This window comes from Stegodyphus dumicola, chromosome 10, assembly GCF_044657685.1.
Source record: "Stegodyphus dumicola isolate Sdum_Otavi_A_Nest chromosome 10, ASM4465768v1".
Lineage (NCBI taxonomy): Eukaryota > Metazoa > Arthropoda > Arachnida > Araneae > Eresidae > Stegodyphus > Stegodyphus dumicola.
This window is the reverse complement of record NC_140777.1, coordinates 122,075,600-122,096,377: the sequence shown is the minus strand read 5'-3', so window position 1 is coordinate 122,096,377 and position 20,778 is coordinate 122,075,600. Positions and strand designations below refer to the sequence as shown.

Here is a 20,778-nt window from a genome sequence, read left to right as displayed (position 1 = left end):
TAAACATTAATTATATAACAGTAACGATGGTATTAACATCTACTTAAACAGAAGTGAAGTAAAATTTGTTCCTATTGTTGTAAGATATTTCAGTCTGGAGGAGGAAATTCAGGTTAAACGTTCAAATTTCGATGAAATGTCAGGTGAAACTGCTCAAATTTTGACTCGGTATCTTTTGAAGTGTGTGAAAAAATACAAACTTGAAGAAAAGTTTGTTTCTTATATTGGTTATAACACTAACAGTCATTTTGGTGTTCTGATGAGAAAGGGGAATGAAAATTTGACAAATTCTGAATTAATTTGTCAACTTCAGGAAAGAAAAACAGGTAAATTTGTACCATCTTCTGCCAAAGAATTGCTATGCACTCTAAAAGAAAATAATGATATTCGGGAACACGAATTCTTCTCAAGAATAGACAATATTTGTAATTCTAAAAAAAAAAAAAAAAAAAAAAAAAAAAAAAAATTAAAATAAAAAATATGTTAAGCCTAATGAAATCGCTTCATTCTTTTTCAATAATCCTGCAAACAGTTTATTTTAAGCTTGTTGTTTCTGAAAATCTTCGCTAGTCTGAATTAAGAAGTCCCTTCAACCCATTTCAATTAAATGCTTATCTTTCACTGAAGAAAGGTTTCGTAAACAAATCTGTTCGAGCATAATCAGATATAATATTTTGATATTACGTAAGATCCTTGAACACGGTTGCAGCTTTTTCTCTCACTCTCGGATGTGAACTTTTCAACAGAGGCATTAATATTTCTAATCCATTCGCTAGTAAACCTTTGTCAGGGTCCAAAAGGCAGCATATATGTAATGTCTGCAACAGAGGTACCTGTAATAATATATAACAAAGTTTTGTCAAGAGGTGTGTCAGTTTTACGTGTATAAAAACTATAACACCTCAATATAAGAAGCCTCTTTAATTTTTACAGTAGTGTCATACATTCATCATGCTTGCGTTCTGGATTACATTTACTACTTAACGTGGACGTGAATGTAATGTGGGGATCTTATACAACATACATTTAATGACACGAACACTTTATTATCACACGAACAAAATAAATAGTTAACACACACACACACACACAAAACAGCACCACATTTATCATGGTTAAGCTAACATAAGAGCGAGTTGCTTTCGTTACTATCAGTCGCTTCTCTTCTTTTGTAAGTCACGTGAGGTTGGTTTCGTTTGGTTTATTTAATTATGGCAAAGCACTCTAGGGCTATCTGCCTAAGGGGAGGGATGCCTTCGTGGAGGACATTCTAAGGGAACTGGCTCGTATACACGTTTCACATTGTAAGTCCCGTGAGAGAGAGGCGTTGAACGCCGTTCGGCTAAAAAACCGCGCATGCGTAGTCATCAAGTCGTCATACCTTCCATCTAAAAGATTTAATTGCATCTTTTAATGGCCTGTCAGATCCACATATAAACATTTCTTGAAACAAAAATAACTAACATTCATGAAATTTTCGAAGTTAATTAACCAATGCTTTCTATTTTAAATTAAAGTTACTTTAATATACTTTAATATAAATTCAATAATCTTAATCATTTAAAAATGTAACCAAAAATTAACTTTTCAAACTTAAATCCTAAGTCTTTCACATCATCATAAACATATAAGCAGCTGTCATATAAACAATACAATACAAATCAATCATTCATATTAAACGTTGTTAGGCAGATAGCCCTCGAGGCTTTGCCATAATCACACACACACACACACACACATATTAAACGTTAAGCAAACAATGGCTAAATAATAAAATATATTACAATAACGTTCAAAGGTTTAGCATTTTAGCTCTAATAAAAATGTTCAAACTAAATAATCAAAATGTTTCATAGTTCATAATTCATAACGTTTCAAACGTTATCGACTTTCAGTCATGCTTCCAGTGATGGGTAGTGTGGCGACACACTGCCTTTCTGTGGCAACCCTAAAGAATTCGTCTGTCACGAGGATCACGTGCCCAGACGCATCATTACGTCTACGTCTGCTTTTCTGTTTGATAGTTAGTTGCATTTAAGATTTTGTAGAATTAGAAATGGCGTGTAAAATAAATGTTGGTGTTTTAAAAAGTGTCGGCTCAGATTTTCGAACCTATGATTTACTTGTTAAGCAACAAATTTGGCGAGCCAGCCAGGATTGATGTCACAGGGTGACATTATCGATTTCGACACTTGATAATTTACGAAACTAAGAGAAGTTCCTAGGTGCAAACATGGATGATTTAGAAACACTAAAACAGAAGCGGAAAGCAATTAGGAGTGTATTTACGAAAACAGCTAATAAGTTAGAAGAACTGATACGATCAGATTCTCCGGATTTGGATGATTTAGAAATTTATTTAGATCAAATTTCAGAGAAGTATAAAACTTTACGACATACTGATGACTCTTTTTTGGAACTTCTACAGAAAAAAGGCTGTACTGAAGAAGAATACGAAAGAGAATTTAGTGCAGCTCAAGAATATTACGATAAATTATCTACGTTGAAAGTAAAAGCCAACAGGAAAAAGGATATGTGTTCACAGCCTTCTACTGGTTCATTGAATAGCGGTTCTTCATCAGGAATAGTTACAGCCGCAAAACAGAAATTGCCAGAGATCGAACTGGTGAAGTTCGATGGAGACTCCCGAAAGTGGTTGACGTTTTGGACAAGGTTTAATAAAATACATGAAGATACTCGCATCGACAAGAGAGACAAGTTTCATTATCTACTACAATCTACGAAACCTGAGACTGCGCCAAGAGCAACAGTGGAGAGTTTTCCTGCTACGGAAGAAAATTACGAAAAAGCCGTGGAGTATCTCAAAGAACGAGCACTTCCTGCTGATTTAATACAAATTTGGGAAAGACAACGAGGTATGTCTCCTGAAACAACAGGTAAGAGTGATTTGGAGTCATTGATTGATTTTCTAAAAAGGGAAGTAGAAACTGAATTTAGAGTTAAAATTACCCGTGAGGTTTTGGGTTCTGATAAAGTAAGTAATAAGAAAAATAAGTTTCTTGACACAAAACCTGTTGTTCCAACTGTATGTGAACTAATTAATGCAAATAGTAGTAATAGTAGTAAGTGTAATGAAAATTTTCAAAATTTTTAAAAAATAAAAAGTCTAAAATTTAATAAAAAGTCTGATACTTGTATTTTTTGTGAAAAATCCCATTTGTCTGAAAGTTGTAAAGATGCATCTTTAATGAGTTTAGAATGTAAGAAAGATATTATTAAGAAAAAGAATGTTTGTTTTGTGTGCCTTAAGAAAACCATAGAGCAAATCAGTGCACAGCTAAACATAGGTGTACCTTATGTAAAAATCAACATTTTGTGATCATGTGCCCTGATTTGCCTTCTAACAAAACAAAAAGTGCCACAAAGTTAGGGAATGACGAAAACAAAACAGGCATTCTTAATAACTATGTTAAGGTATCAGATGTATATCTTCAAACTTTAATTGTAAAAATTCGGAATGGTTCTAAAGAAATGTTTGTACGAGCAATTTATGATAGTGGTTCAATGAAATCATATTTATGTAATGATGTTGCTCAAAGGTTAAATTGTAAGTGTATTGGTGAATCAAAAATTAAGCAATTTCTTTTTGGTGGAGTTGAGACTTCAGAAAATGTATATAAAAACTATGTTATTGAAGTAAGCAATATATATATAGTAAATATAAGTGTAAATTAGAGGTACTTGGTCAAAACAAAATTTGTTCTGAAATTAAGCAACTCCCATCTGGTTCGTGGTTACGCGAACTCAAGTTACATGGTATCAAATTAAGTGATTTAGAAAATGGTACATGTAAGGTAGATAAAGAGATAAAATTACTAATTGGTGCGGATTTTGCTGGCAAGTTGCTAACTGGAAAAATTGTTCCCCTTATGTGCGGCGTCAGCGCGGTGCATACGCAGTTAGGCTGGACTGTTATGGGTAAATTTACTGGCACTGAGCCAACTACGATAAATACTCTGCATCCCTCCTAATTTCTTTTCTGTTAGTGAAGGGTCAATGTATTAGTGATCTCTGGAAGTTAGATGTTTTGGGTATTAGGGGGTGAACCTTCAGTAAGTAAAACCAAAACTCAGTTACAGGAGGATACGAAAAAATATTTTGAAGAGACTCTTACCGTAAATTCAGAGGGAAGGTACGAAGTAGCATTACCTTGGGTGTCGGATAGCTCGCTTTTACCCGAAAACAAAGTGATAGCAGAAAAATGTCTTGTAAGTACTAAAAGAAAATTAATGACTGCGGGAAATTTTGACGCTTACGGAGACGTTTTCCAGAACTGGTTAGCACTCGGGATAATTGAAAAAGTACCGGATAAGAATAAATATAAGGGTGTACATTATTTACCTCATAGAGCGGTTGTTAAAGAAAATGGTAGCACGAGTATAAGACCAGTGTTTAATGCAAGTTCTCATTCGCCTGGTTACCCATCATTGAACGATTGTTTATCTACTGGACCAAATTTAATTGAAATTATACCTTCGATTTTTAATCGGTTTCGAAAGTATTACGTTGGTGTCACTTCAGATATAGAAAAAGCGTTCTTGCAAATATCTATAAGGGAAAAAGATCGAGACTTTTTGAGATTTATGTGGCTCAGTAGGGATAATCAAGAAGTAGGACTGTATCGGTATAGAAGGGTAGTTTTTGGTATTACGTGTAGTCCGTATTTATTGGCCGCTACAATACAATATCATTTGAGTGTAGTTCCCGAAAGCTTAAGTCATACAGCGGAGACTTTGAAAGCATCCTTTTACGTAGACAACTGTGTGGCTAGTATGAATTCAGAAATAGAAATGAGAAAGTTTGTAAATGAATCACAAATAATTATGGCTTCGGGTCATTTTAATTTAAGATTCTGGAAATCCAATATAAGAAGTGTTGTGCCAGAGGAAGATTTCTCCACGGAAGGAGATGTGTCTGTTTTGGGCTTTGTATGGCATACAGTTACAGATACCTTATCCTGCAAAATAAGTCAAGATATAAAATTGGATGACCCAGTTACTAAAAGGCTAGTTTTAGCAGTAGCTCATCAGGTGTTTGACGTTATAGGGCATACGGCTCCTGTAATGTTGATTCCAAAACTAATTTTACAGGAAACTTGGAATTTAAGGCTTAAATGGGACGATGCTCTTCCCGATGAATTAACTAAAAAGTTTAGGTTTTAGCATAAAAAGTTGTACTCGCTATCCAGTATCCAAATACCTAGGATAGGTCTCAGATCTATAAATGAAGCTGTGAGTATACATCTATTTTGTGACAGTAGTAAAAGTGCGTATGGTGCATGCGTCTTTTTAAGAGTACAGAGTGGCAAAAAGGTGAAGGTTAGTTTGATACACGCAAGATCGAGAGTAGCTCCTTTAAAACCTATTACGATTCCTCGATTAGAACTTCTGGCTTGTAATATTGGTTCTAGGTTATTGTCTTCAGTTATTAATGATATTGGCCTACATGAAGTCCGTATTCACTGTTGGACTGACTCCTCGACGGCTTTAAGTTGGATACGGCGAAATCAACGTTGGGGAGCATTCGTTTTTAATTGTGTACAGGAAATCAGGTCTTTAACTTCCCCCACTGTATGGCGACATGTCTCTGGTAGTCTCAATCCTGCTGACCTACTTTCTAGAGGTTGTTATGCAGAACAATTAATAGAACGAAAATGGTGGGAGGGACCTGATTGGTTACGACAAGATGAGGCAAATTGGCCTAAATCTAATGATGAACCAGATGAAGATTTGGTTAATTCAGAAATACGTAAGACAGTTATTGTTACGTTGGCAAAGAGTGATAATTGTGTTGGATGGTACTATAAGTATTTCTCATCATTTAAGAAAATTGTAAGAATGTTATCATGGATATTCAGATTTTATAATAATGTACGTAAGAATAATAATAACAACCATTCTAAGGATTTAACTGTATCTGAAATAGAAAGGGGAGAAATAGCTTTTATGTTATTAATACAAAAAGAGTCGTTTAATGGTGAAACAGATGATAAGCTAAGACGACTCAGACCATTTGTCGATAGTCAGGGTCTAATAAGAGCTAAGTCTAATGTTGCTTATCGTGACGACTCTAACAGCTTTAAGTTTCCCATCATATTACTTTCTGAGCATCCAGTAGTCAAATTATTGATATTAAGTGCACACAAAGATTTGTTGCATGCAGGTACTACATTATTGATGTCGCATTTAAGAGAAAGATACTGGATCTTAAAATCACGTAAAACTATAAGGAACTGTATAGTAAAATGTGTAACATGCCAGAGATTTAGGGCTAAAAGAATAGAGACAGTCCCAGGCATTTTACCAAATGATAGGGTTCGTCATTCAGCCATTTTTGAAATCGTGTGATCTTGCCGGACCCTTGCATTTAACGGATGGATGAAAATCATATATTGTGCTCTTCACGTGTGCGGTTTATCGTGCTATCCATATGGAACTGGTTAAATTTTGTGGGTGCAGAGAGAGTTCTGCAAACCATTGACTGGGACAGCCTCTGCTCTAGGGCTGCTGAAAAGAGAATACAATGGAAATTTAATCCTCCATCCGCCGCTTGGTGGGGTGGATGGTGGAAGCGTTTAATACAAATTGTAAAACAAATATTAAGAAAAATTTTAGGTCGTGCTTCTCTTGGTTATGAAGAGTTACTCACCGTATTGTGTGATTGTGAAAGAATTGTCAACTCAAGATCACTTACGTACGTGTCTGACGATATTGAAGATCCCTTGCCTTTAACTCCAGAAAAATTTCTGCATGAAACTCCACAGTCGGGTGTACCTGATATTGACAATGTGGACAAAGAAAAATTGAGTAGAAGAGCGAAGTATCTCCAGAGAATGAGAGAATTGTTAAGAGTGAGATTTCGCTCTGAGTATCTAGGGCAGTTAAGACAGCAGTCTACCAGAAATTACAAAAATAAACCACTCTCTGTAGGAGAAATTGTCTTACTGGAGGATCAAAATAAAAACCGTGCATATTGGAATTGAACACGCGTTATTCGGGTGATCCCTGGTCGAGATGGCAACATAAGAGTTGCTGTTGTAAAAAGCAATAATTAGAGTTCTTGAGACCAATACAGAGATTGTTCAGATTGGAACTGGATAATATAATAGATAATACTCAAAATGAGCAAGTTCCTTTCACCACCAGTAGTGGTAGAATTGTAAAATCACGAATAATGTAATTTATGTCTTTGAGTTATTATAATTTAATTTTTTGTGCTATTATTGTTGTATCATTTCTCAGTATTAATTTTGTTTTCAAGTAATATGATTTAAGTATTAAGTCATTTTCTTTGTTATATAACCATCATTTATATTGATGTAAGTTTTATGTTTTGAGTGTGTAGCCATCCACTCAAAAGGTGGGAGAATTGTGGCGGCACACCGCCTTTCTGTGGCAACCCTAAAGAATTCGTCTGTCACGAGGATCACGTGCCCAGACACATCATTACGTCTACGTCTACTTTTCTGTTTGATAGTTAGTTGCATTTAAGATTTTGTAGAATTAGAAATGGCGTGTAAAATAAATGTTGGTGTTTTAAAAAGTGTCGGCTCAGATTTTCGAACCTATGATTTCTTGTTAAGCAACAGGTAGTTAATCGAGATAATGAATCTATGTTAATATGGTATTTTCTTTTCAATCACTGCATAAACTCGTTGTAATGCTAAAGCCCAGTGTTACAAACCGAGAACTTTGTGAGGAACATTCGGTGAGAAATTTGAGAGGGTTATAATCACTAACGATGACGATCTCAGAACTAAATATATATAGGTTTCAAATTTCTCTAGGGCAAAGATAATGGGAAAAGCTTCCTCTTCAATAACAGTATAATTTCTCTGACTCTCAGTCAACTATTTGCTAGCAAAGGCTATTGTGTGTCCTACACTGTTTTTATCTTACTGAGCAAAACAAGTTCCTTCAGCCAAGTAATTTCGTTCGAAGCTCTTCTTTTTGTCAATGCAGTTAAAGGTTGGAGAAAAATTGGGTACGTAAGATCAGTAATATGATAATAGGCCTAAAATGCTTCTTAAAAATCTTTCTTAGTACGGGGAACTTCTAAATTCTGTAGGGCTTCAACATTTTCCGGGTCAGGTTCGTATGAACCAGAGCGTACTTAAAACTTTATTAAGATGTTTCAGATGTGTATTCGTCATCGGAAAATATAATTACGTCATCAATATAAGAATCGGCATAGTCTTTATGTTTGGCGAGAAGCTTGCTCCATAATCCTCTGAAAAGTTGCGGCGGCATTCTTTAATCCAAAGGGTAAAACTGCAAAGGATATTATTCTCGGTGCGTCACAAACGACGTTAAAAGTTGGCACTCAGGTTTCAGTCGTATCTGCCACTATTCTTTAAGAAGATCAATCAAAGTAATGTATTTGGACTTTGATACTTGGTAAATTAGGTCTACTGTGTTTTTCTTGGGAAAGGTATTAGTTTCCATCTGTGAGTTCGGGTATCGATAGTCCACACATAATCTGACCCTTCCATCTTTTTTGGACACACAATTGTGTAGTTTAAACTACTGGATGCGCATATTCACTCTCTGATTCAACGATTAACCCTAGCTGTAATAGCTTATCTATTTGTCGATCAACTTCACTTTTTAGATCTTCAGGCATCTGGTACGGTTTCTGGTTCTTTGGCACACTTTCAGGCTTTAGTTTGGTGTTATGTTCTCCAGCATTGATAATTTTTGAAATACCAGGCCTTAGATTGGTATGCTTTCTTAAAAATTATATGAGTTCTTTTCTCTTATGCAGTTCAAGGTGCGTAAGACCACATTCTTCATAGGAATAGTGTTCTTCTGCTTTTAATGGAACAATTCTTGGAATGTTTTCAACTTCTCCGAAATCAATGTATGTATCATATGTCACACCGATATTATTCACAGCAGTCTTGAACTCTCGTATCTTGTTTGCGTGAACGCGCTTCGAAGAATTGTCAGGCATTTGCACTATATAACTATAATTAGTGTGCTTTTTGATGATCGTAAGAGATCTGGTACATCTGGCATAAACTTTGTTTTCACAATCAGGGATTAAGACTATAACACTGTCACCTTCCTTAAATTCTTTATGTCGAATCTTCCGGTTAAGTTAGAATGCATAAGCTTGTTACTTTCCAACAACTGCAAGTCCTGCGCATTCAACAGCTTTTTCTAACTTCATCTTCAAATTATCCGTTTCAAAAACTCTTGAATCAACGAAGCAGTAAAATTAGTTCCTTGATCCGAAGCAACAATCTGAGGAATTCTAGTGCGTGTAACGATTTGCAACAACGCATCGCATGTTGATTTGGCTTTCAGATTCTTCAAAGGTACCGCTTCAGGCCATTTTGAACATTGATCAACAGCACACAGAACATATTTATAACCTCAACAGCTTGGTTCTAGAGGTCCGAGGATATCCACATTAATTACCTGGAATGGTTCGTTAGGATATGTTACTGGCGTCATCGGAACTTCATCAAAGGGACGCTATTTAGCTTGAAGTTGGTAAGTATTACGACATTCATTCACCTTTTTCTTGATTTCAGGCCAATAGAAGGAATATATCAATCGTTCGGCTGTCTTCTTGGTTCGCAGGTGACCTCCCGATAAGCCAGAGTGAGCTAAGTCCAAAAGTTTTCTTCTTTCCTTAGGAACAACTAACTGGTGAACTCTTTCTCCTAAAATTTTATCTTTATGATACAAAACTTTTTCAGTAACAATAAAGTTATTACTCCCATTCTTAGCATCTTGCCAGCATGTTTTTAAAGATGGATCATTCATTTGTTGAACTCGAAAAAGTTCTGAATCCGAAACACGTTGATCTTGTTTCGTGTTACTGGTAGTTCGGTCCGAGGTTCGAATCCCGAGAATGGGCTGGCTGCATGGGCGTTTTCGTGGTTTTCCCCATGTGTAACGTGTATACGAGTCAGTTTCCCTTAGAAAGTCCTCCACGAAGGCATCCCTCGCCTTAGGCAGATAGCCCTCGTGTGCTTTGCCATAATTAAATACACCAACTTGTTTCGTGCTACCTTTAGAGACATCCTTACCTGTGACTTCATATATAAAAGTACAACATTCCATTATTTTCTTAACAGTTTCATTACACTTTTCCTTAGTTAGATTTGCCCTATCATGGTTAAATATTTCGTCAAAATTTTCAGTTTTATAAAAAGGCATTTCAATCAAATTATCATTTGTAATGTTTATATTTTTGCATTCAAAATTAAACTTTCGTTTATCATCTGCGTTTAACTCATTAAAAGCACTTAACGACAAAAGTAAATCATTACATAACTTATCAACCATTGCACATGTTATAAAAATAGGTGACTTAAATTTATCATCTTCAGAATGCATCACAAAAGGTAGGTTAATGAAAGGAGCCTTTAAAGATTGTCCGAAAGCTGACGTGAGGATAATATTTCCATGGGGCATACGGTATCTTTCTGGTACAATATCAGCCTTAACAATAGTTAATTGTATGCCTGTATCTGCTATTGCATTAATTAATTTACGGTCAAAAATAAGTTTAACAGTTGGAAAGTCATCGATTAATTCCTTAGCTCCTTGATTCACACTAAAATATTTAGACGAAATCTTTGCTGTTACGGCGCTAGAACTATTCTTAATTTTTTCCTTATTTACCTTTTTCTTATCTTCATGCAACAATATGTTAAAAAAATACTTTCAAAACTATACAAACACCTAAAATTCAAATCATAATAGAAAATATAAATTATTAACATTTACAGTAACAACATATTGAATAAATTACATCTGAAACGCAGCTCAGAAAGTTTAATGTAAAACAAATGCCCCACCCTTTTGACCCGCCAGTGCCGAGTGGACAAGTGTGAACTTTGGCCTGTTAGTGGAACATTGTTTCCAAGAATTTGACCCGGATTCAAATTCTGGTGGAAGACCGGCTGCATAGATGTTTTCATGGTTTTCTTCATGTGTAACACGAACACGAACCAGTTTACCAGAATATTTCTAAGATTTTATTTAACTATTCATTTTTATGATAATTCTCACCTGTACCTCCTATTTCTCTTGTCAGACATCACCAGAATGCAAATTAGATTGGATTTAAATCGCGGCCTAACATGTATTTTGCAGGGAACTGTGAAAACAGGCTAGAAACGTCTTGAGACTTCCAGATCTGTGTCGTTGGGGATTTTGATAAGAAATTTCGTTTTGTTAGCTGGTAGGATTAGAAGCTGTGGCAGCTGGATCCGGATTAGTAAGGCAGTGTAAATTATTTCGAGCATTCTACATATTTAAAAACTTGTATTTATGTTATCCCGCAAGTAGCAATAACTAAATCTTAAAGTTTTAGTTGTACCACAAGAAGTGCTTTTAGTAAAGTTTTCGTTTTTAAGTTTCCATCGTTTGACAGCATTCTTGGAATTTAGAATTCTAATTAAATTGGAAGGTGAAAACTATTCTGAAACAGAGGACGGTTTAACAGGTGACGTGTAATAAGAAATTAATCTTACAAATTCCTTGCAAAAGACATCGCTTTCTTTAAGCTGGTAGTCCTTGTGTGCTTGCCACGGACATTTACCTGGTTTATTCTTGGAGACTAGATGAAAGACTTTAACATAACTCTTATTCCCCTCACACTGTAATGCATACTACATCAGTTTTTCAAAGTCGCTAACATAGATGTCCAGGAACTTACCAAAACATCTTCGGTTTCTTCCGGTATTCTATTTATTAATTTTGCTATTGCTCCAGCTTTCACGAGAGATTCAGCACCTGGAAAGTATGGTAAATCATAAGTTCCCGTCCACAAGAAGTGCACAAGATTAACTTCACTACCACTCACTTTGAATAAGCATTTTACTTCTAATGAATAACACTTAATGCAATTAATTGTATCGTTATGAAAAAATACTACTTAAGAACAACTAAAAAAGTTATTATTGCTTAAAAATACTTGATATCAGTTTAATAAGAATTTCATGGCTTGGCTTAAGTTTTACTAATAATTAACTTTATGTTACTTTCTTATATGCCGTGCTTCTTCGCATTACTTGCTCAGACTACAGGTTTGCGCAATTTAGTATGGGAAACGAAGTACGTCAAAACTGGGATGACCGGGAGCTCATGTTCTTTCGCCATTTCATGTAAAGAAGCGCCCGCAGAAGGCTAGAACAGCCGACGTTAACCGAGCTTGATTAATGTTCGAATGTTAAATGGTTTTTTCATCCGACACATTGCTGTTGTAGCTGAGAATGGGTTTGGAAATTGCAATTCCTCAATAAATGTTAATTTAGCTGCTAGTATACTGCTAGTATACGTTGCCAGTATACCGTTAGTGTAGTAAGTTACCGCACACTAACGGTATCTTACAATACTGATCTTTATCTCAACCTCTTGTTCTCTGTATCCCTATAAAGGGTAAAATCATTAGGCAAGTGTTTAAAAGCACAGAAGTATAGCAAAGGCACAGCAGATATAGACAGACAACTCTCTTTTATGAAATGGTCTGTTTGCAATGGTTCGCACTATTTAGCATCCATTGCTCTCATGAGATTGGTTTGTAGCAGATGGTAGTTCATTGACTGGTGTCAGTATCTCTTGGCCTATAAAGCTGTATAAAGAGGAAATTATTGATTTTTTTTGTTGTTATTCATGGGCGACAACAATAGTTATTTAAACAATTACATTTTTTTGAAAGCAATTTAAAGCTGCGATATAGTGCTAGGAGCAATATGGAATTTACATAGCTACTGCATGTCTCAGACCAATACCCGTTCTTCCAGCTTACCAATCATTTCACTTTTTATAGACCCATCTTAACATTTTCTCGGCAGACCGTTTTTAGTTTAATTGTAAATTTAGAGTTTTCATTACCTTCAAAAATAGTTTTGTTCTCTAATTGTTGTATGCCAGTGTATTCTACATATTTATATTGTTACGAAATGTCAAGGCGCGGTGCGATGGCTTCCCCGCAAAGCAGTTTTAGAGTTGCCATAAAATGGCAAAGGAAGGTAGGGTTGCCACATTTGGCGAAAAATCACCCATTTAGCGACATTTGGCGACAAAATTGGCGATATGCCATGGATTGATGGAGAACCTTCTGGAACGAATTTTTACCGGTTTAGCACAGAATGTTTTAGAACACAAGCCGAAAGCTATATAAACCCTGCAGGTTTTCAGTTAGTTAGCATCAAGAGTGTGCCTCGTCGAGAGTCAGAGTGCCTCGTCTGGAGTGCGAGATAGTTAGTATCGAGTTGGTGTCTCGTCTAGCGAGTCAATCCCTGCGGAGTCGATCGAGTTGACAGCCGGGCAGCGAGTGCCGAGTGGGTCGTCGAATGCACCGAGAGTCTTACAGTGTATCGCGGTTAGTGCTTCGTCGAGAGAGCGTGTTGAGCTCCGGGAACGACTGAACCGAAAAGTCGGGAGCTGTGCTCTGTGTGTCGTCGAGTGCATCACGAGTTGTAACGTGGATAGTCTCGAGAGTACGTGGAGTTCTGAGAACGACCGATCAGAGTCGGGAGCTGTATTCTGGTGCTTTGTAGTGAAACTCCACTGTTATTGCCTGACAGTATGAAGGCTGTGTCGCTGATTGTTCCAGCGGCTTTATAGTAGATCTTCGACGACTGTAAAAGTGTTTTGGAGCTGTCCTGATTAATATTGGTAAATAAAGTGTGTTTCGATACTTCATCAAGTGTCGTTGTTATTCACTTCAAATCTACGAACCTCGTAACAATTGGTGTCAGAAAAAGAAAAACGCAACAATATATTTATGTATTTCACAGTATATTATAACTAGACATCTAATGTTTTTTCACTTATATTTATTTTCAATCTTTCGTAGTGGAAAAAATTGAAAATGGGGTTGAATTTATTTTAAAGCAGCCATAATCATTGCATGTTATAAAGTGTATATATTTTCAGTTTTTGTGGAGATAAAACTAGAAAACAGTGCTCTGTGTAATTTGAGTTGAGCCTGTAATAAGACCAATATAGCTCTGATCAGAAGTTGCTTATATATCCCCACACGAGGCTTTAGTGAGTATATAAGAAAATTAAGTCTTTAAAGGCAGACAACTTTGACGAGCTAGCAGATGAACTCCGAGAACGGTCAAGAAAATGAAGTTGTAAGCTTTATCCTAAGTTTTTAACAGTTTATTTTGAGTTAAAGGTCACTTTCCTATACTTCTTAATTTCAGCTTACAATTTCCTGCCAGAACATGTTTTCAAAATCGCGGTTAAAGGTAAATGAAAGAAGAGCAAGTATTTAAAGTTGAAGTTCTATTACTGATTTCGTTAGAGAGCCAAAGATTCTGACCAGCGCGCTTTCGCCTTTTAGGCTACTCTCTTTAAAGCTATTTCAACGTACAGCCGTATTTCAGGTCCTTCATAGTTAGCGTTAAGGAGCCAACTCTTGTAGAACCTTGATAGCTTCGTCTATATCTTTTCAGTTTAGTTACGTTTTATTTCTTAGTATTCCTGAGTTCATGCCTAAGTGGAGGCTTTGATGTAAACTCCAAGAGGAGTCAACTGTTAAATTTATTTTTAATAATAAAGGGTAATTAACCCTTCGTACTTTTACGTTTCTATCTTTCTGAACTTACCAGCTCTTAAGGTTCCCCACGTTCAGCTGTAAACTCTAGGTTGGAACTTACAAAGTAAAGGGGCTATCGATTCCTGTACTGCAAGCATAGCAATCAGATGGAAAGCAACGAGAGACAAAATTCACGTCATATAAACGAAAAATAACTAAAAGTCAGTAATTTAAGCTAAATTACGTAATTGTGATTAAGTATGTGGATAGCAAGTGGTCAAATTATCTTCTGGAATGATCTGGCAGTTGAGGACTTCTGAAAAATTTGAAGCATCATAGGCGAAGAAACTCTCTTAAGCTTAGAAATAGGGCCCTCCGTAGAGTCGATTTTCAAATCATCTTGGATCAGTTTATTTCAAATCGGGTAATCAATACAGCCCGGAGGTGATCGATGGTATTCATACTTAGGCTGAGGCTTGGCAATGACATTTCTGGAAGTAACTTTGTTCGAGTCATATCTGGTTATGCTTCGCAATATGGAAAGGTGTGCCATCTTCCATAAACAAGGAAGTGATCTAAGATAACCGATTAGAGGAATATATTAGCATGATATCCCTCTAAAAATAAGTCAAGCATATTTCAGCAGAAACCCAAAGCGACTTGGATGCGATGCTGGCACCTTTATTTTGGCCTTCTTGAAATCCAATATCACTCGATAGGATTTATAGGATTGCAGAAATTTGATGCTGTCTAGTTTCCATAGTTGACTGCCTTATGATTCGTCTTGTATGAAAGTTCCTTCCATTTACTGGTGTATTTTTTGGAAGATTAATTATGCATTAGAGAAAGAAATTTATCACCTGTTACGATAATTTATATTTGCTTGAATTATGCCTATCTGAACGGCATTTATTTTTGAGTCTCGTTATGTGAGTTGTAGAACTAATTATTCATAAGATAATTTGATTGCTGCAACAAAAAGATTTGATTTTCAAAATTTTCTGTTCACTAAGTAAAATAATGCAACTTATGGAAGAATATTTCATTATACATATTATATAATGCACATTTTCTCACTTACAGAATGGAGACAAAGCTATTCGTTCGAGAACTTCGCTCGTCGACTTCCTGACTTCTTCATTTTCGTCATCTAGAAGCTTTAATACCTCAGTATAAAAGTGTTGTTTCTCAAACTGTCGCCGTCCAGCTGCTGTAGCTTGTGAGGAAGTAAATAAGGAAATAATTAAAAATTCAATTTGAAATGTTAAAAAAAAAATAGAGCAAGCTACTGTAATACAGTTGAACTCCGTTATTTCGAACCCGGCTTGTAATGAATCCCGGATATAACGAACGAAGCTTTTCCTCCCGTCCAATTTTCTATATATTTAATGTGAATTTATACTGCCTTAGCGAACCTCTGAAAGTATGGAAACCGGATATACAGTAAGCCCTTGCAGAATGCGAATTTTCAGAACGCGATTTCACATATACGCGTTATCTTAATTGTTTCCATTCAATCTCTCCAACGCTAGAATTTCAATTAAGCTGATTTCAACGCTCATTTATCAACACTAAATGCTTGCTAGTATCAGCTCTGGTCAAAAGTTATCAATAATTTTAAATGATTAGAAATAAATTGACTAAAAATGAAACCGAAGAAATCGTATGAATTGCAAATGCAACTGACGGCGAGGTATTTTTATATATGAAAGAAGACCAGGTCAAAGAACTAATTGGAAATGACGAGCGAAGAACAGGTGGATTTTATAACAGCAACGCACAGGGAAAGGAATGCTAATGAAGAAGATAAAGCGTTTTTAATTGGCAAAATGTTAAACGAATTATTTTAAAAAGTACAGAAACTGCCTGATTTTGCGATGGAGATTGACTCAAACGAAGAAATCAGAAAACACTTTATGACGGCATCGAAATACTCTACGCTCCTTGCCGTTAAACTTTTGTACAATTGCATTAGTCATTGTCCCAAGCAGAAATCACTAATTTTGTTTTAAAGTAATTTTATCACGTGCTTAGTAATAAATAAAATCCTTTCAATTAACATTTACTTCGGTTTGTTTCTTTTACCGTAAAATAAGGATAAAATTCCCTGCAATCTGTATCACGGCAACAGGAAATTGCGTATTATTTTTGCACTCAGAAGTTAAAGCTAAATTCGTCAGTATGTTTTGTTAGTGGTTTTTAGTTGTTTCCGTAGTTTAGTCTTTAAAGTAATTATTCGTAGCTTTAAATGTTTAATTCGAGAGGAGGATCAGAATCATAGTATTTACTCTAAGTAATTTATTGAGCCAAAATTATTAACATATAGTGAAACTGCAAAAGAACGAAGAACAGATTTTATAATAGAGCATAAGAATAGCTGTACTTAAATCTTAGGATGATTTTTAAAAATTATGTTTAATATTCACTTCTTTTGGTAGAACAATCAGTTTTCTTTATTTTTTCTCGATTTTCTTTTCCTCCACTTCCTCCTTTTTTTTTTTTTTTTTTTTCTTTGTCTTTCTTTTTCTTTTCTTCGTTCTGTCTAATTTTTTTAAGCCCAAAATAGCAGTAGCCAAAAGGGCTCTTAGTTTCGAAACGGCATTTTGCGTTTTTTCGCTACAAATGTCCATTTCACTTTTCAGATTGTTGCCACCAAATGTTATCGTCCTGTGTTAGATGTAAAGAAATTAAATTATGAAGAATCTGCGTGAATGTATATTGCTGTCCCATTGTGAAGAAAGGACGGTACCTAGAGCCATCAAATTTTGAATAACGTAATCCTTCACTATCGTACAAAGCTCCGAGGGCTATCTGCCTAAAAGGAGCACCATCACCTGCATCTTTGAAATCTACGGAACAAGGTAATATCCTCATAATACCAGATACAATTGACGAAATACGATTGAATATCCAAGATGCTTACGACAAATGCATAACACTGTTAAAGAGTGACAATAAGCACAAAAGATATCTATCAAAAGAACTTTGTAACAAAATTAAATCAATCGTTGAATTCCTAAAAGACTGTGCTTTAGACGTCTGCTCTTGCAAATCAACAGTACAAACACTCAATTTCCAAGATACTGCAACCGAACCAGTAGCTATTCTACTGAACGATGCTTCAACATCACCTATAAATCTTTCACCCTTGCAGTCAAACCATCAGCACCCTGATATGGACTATTTCAAAGACTATGCACCGAATAATAGCGCAATCATACCCTCAAGACCGACACCCAATCATTCGGATGCTGCAAATGAACAGATGACAAGTCCTGCAACAAAAGAAAAAGCAACTGGACTTCTTGATTTATGAAAATGATGCCAGAAATGTCTCAAAACTTCAAGAAAAGTTACAAGACATCCTGCCTCTTGAAAATGTTCAGTACCAAATAAAGAAAATTGTACCGATCAAACAAGGTGGGCTAGCAGTATATTGCAATTCAAAGAATGACGTAAATGAATTGAACAGCAAGCTTAGCAATGCAGAGCTCGCCAGCAACCTAATTCCCACAAGAATACCAAACCTAAGGACCCCTAAATGCACAATTCATGAACTTCCACAAAACACAACAGCAGAAATGGTATGCGATACATTAGCCAAAGCAACGAACAGCGACATCACCAATTTTTAACCTCTATTGAAACTTAAAGATAAATTTAACACGATTAAATAGATCATTGAATGTCAACCTGAACTATTTCATAAATGCATTAATCTACATACCATTCACATTGGATGGCATGCTAGTTCAACCTCCTAATTCATTGGTGCACATAGACGTTACAACTGCTAAGATTTTAGCCATCGTTCCAAAGACTGTACCTTTTACTCACACTGCGCATACTGTGGCGGCAGACATCAATAAATTGAATGTCCATCTAACAGTCTTCATTGTATAAATTGTGAACTCAGCAACAAACAAAATGGAACAAACTATCCATGTGATCATCATGTTTATGTAAAGTATTGTCCAACGTTCATAGATATGTCAAGAGAATCAAACATCGCATGCAATACAATTAGTAGTAGTCTAGATAATGAAACAAATATCGCAATCCAGCTTTCTAAAATCCTCTAACACTCTAATTATAATAATAATATCAAATTATTGCATATCAATCTCCAGCGCTCAAAACCTGCAACAGATAATTTAATTCAACATATATCAGAATACTATCATGATATCGTATTTGTACAAGAACTGTACTGTCATCGAGATTGCCTTCGTAATTCGCCGCTTTCGTGGAATGACAGCTCCTGGAAGGATCCCAACCATCAACAATCTCCCAGAGCAGCTATTATCATAACCAGCAAAGCATGGCCATCAATAGTTATAAAATCTCATCGCGACGTTGTTACCATCTCAGTCACCATTACCAAATGCTCAACTATACCTAACTAACTAGCCACAGCTCTAATGTCTTCAAGTAATAAATGGGGATTTCAATGCACAAAGCAGTACTTGGGGCTACCACATACGACACCAAGAGGCACGGAGATGGAAGACTTCATCTTTTCATATAATCTCATTCTCCGCAATGACCCAGAAGATTCCCACATATTGCACAATCAACTGAAAAGTTTGGCCAGACCTAACACTAAGTATGCATCCCCTCACCCAAAACATCATAAACCGGAAAATCACTACATATGAATCAATATCAGATCATCAACCCAACGCCTTTTAAATTAATATGCAGATCAAAACCACACATATTTTGTTTTCGAATCAACAGCAATGAGCAAAAAATTTCAGAAAAATGTCTTGAATCCAAAACTCGTTCCATCTTAGACACTATTGCCCAGATAAACACCAAAGAAGATGCTAATAAATGTGCAGTATTTCTCACTTAAACTATTCAGGATTGCTGTCATGCCTTGTAAGGATCCTAAGTTTTACTAACGTTTATTTTATTTTAAATCTTTACTATCACTTCTTATTTTCTACTTCCGGCCAGAATTAAAAGCTTTAACTTATTTATGCAAATTTGTCTTGCTAACGCCAAGTACTTAAGTTGTGGCTTTTTGCCAAGCAAGAGAGAGGAAGGAGTTATTAGAAGCAGGCCGCTTGCCATAGTAGTTTTACTCGATTGCTGGTTGCCTTCAAGGCCAGAGGTTTAATCCTCTTGATAATTTTAAACGTATCGTAGTTTTAGCAGCTCTCTGTACTACATACGGATTTTGTTAAATAACAGCCAATCTTAAAGTCAGGCACTTGTATATTAATCCAAAGTTAGGTTTAGTTAGAGTTTAGTTAGTAGTTTTATATTTTTACGTTCAGACCACAAGTGGTTGGTCTCTGTATTCCGAAGTCCGGAAATCTCTGTAAAGATAGAAAAATAAAAGGTTTCGTATACCCTTCCTGTGTGTATTGTCTACTTCACAATTTATTGAACATAGCTTGAGTAAGCTCCCTGTTCCGAGTCAGGACAGTTCATGTTTCCAAAGCAAGTAAAGAGGAACACAAGTCCTGATAGCTTTACTAAAATTAAAAACTCTTACCAACACCACTAATATCAACTAGTGAACCAAGGATCTAAAAGCTGCTAGCCAAAACACCAGGGCTTTACGAAGAAGACTAAAGACGCGTACAAACGATGAAGACAGAATAATTACTTGTACTGAATATAATAGACAAATGGCACTACATAAAAAGCAGATCTTAGAGGCCAAACTGAAATCATGGAATCTTATTGCACCCGCAATACTTACGCGTGCGACACACTTTATAAAATGACAACTTTTAAAGATCTTTCAGCCGACGCTGTTTCACGACCCAGCCAATGCTCAGTCGTCTTACTATAATAACATCACCAACACCACCATTTATAACATCCTGGATCATGTCTTTCTTCCGGACCACACCGATCAAGACACCCTCACCCAACAGGAAATAAGAATGTCAACTGAATATTCCAACTCAAACGACGATGTACCTTTCACTAAGAATGAACTGCTATATATAGTAAAAGCACTGTACAATAAAAAGGCACCAGGCCCAGAGGGTATGCCTAACAAAATGTTAAAACTCATATGCGAAGTTAATCCTTCTGAACCCTTATAATAAATGTCTCAACCTTCAATGTTTCCCGGATTGCTATAAACAAGTATAAATTATCCTCCTTTCAAAAAAGACCAAAATTTCAGAGGACCCTCACTTCTACAGACCCATAAACTGTTACCAGTCATGGGAAAACTCTTGGAAAGCTTGCTGATCAACAGAATCAAACATCACGCGTACA

The 20,778-nt window shown here is 35.9% G+C and overlaps 1 protein-coding gene across 1 annotated transcript in view; it reads right to left on the bottom strand.

Moving 5' to 3' along the window:
- The window catches only part of LOC118194201 (radial spoke head 14 homolog), a 98,614-nt gene that overhangs the window by 54,439 nt on the left and 23,397 nt on the right, over positions 1-20,778 (bottom strand). Inside the window, exons 4-6 of the mRNA XM_085825468.1 lie at positions 15,614-15,748; positions 11,698-11,774; positions 685-833 (exon numbers count right to left, since the gene is read on the bottom strand). Coding sequence (XP_085681594.1) covers positions 685-833; positions 11,698-11,774; positions 15,614-15,748 — 361 coding nt within the window. The remainder of the gene's footprint in view (positions 1-684; positions 834-11,697; positions 11,775-15,613; positions 15,749-20,778) is intronic.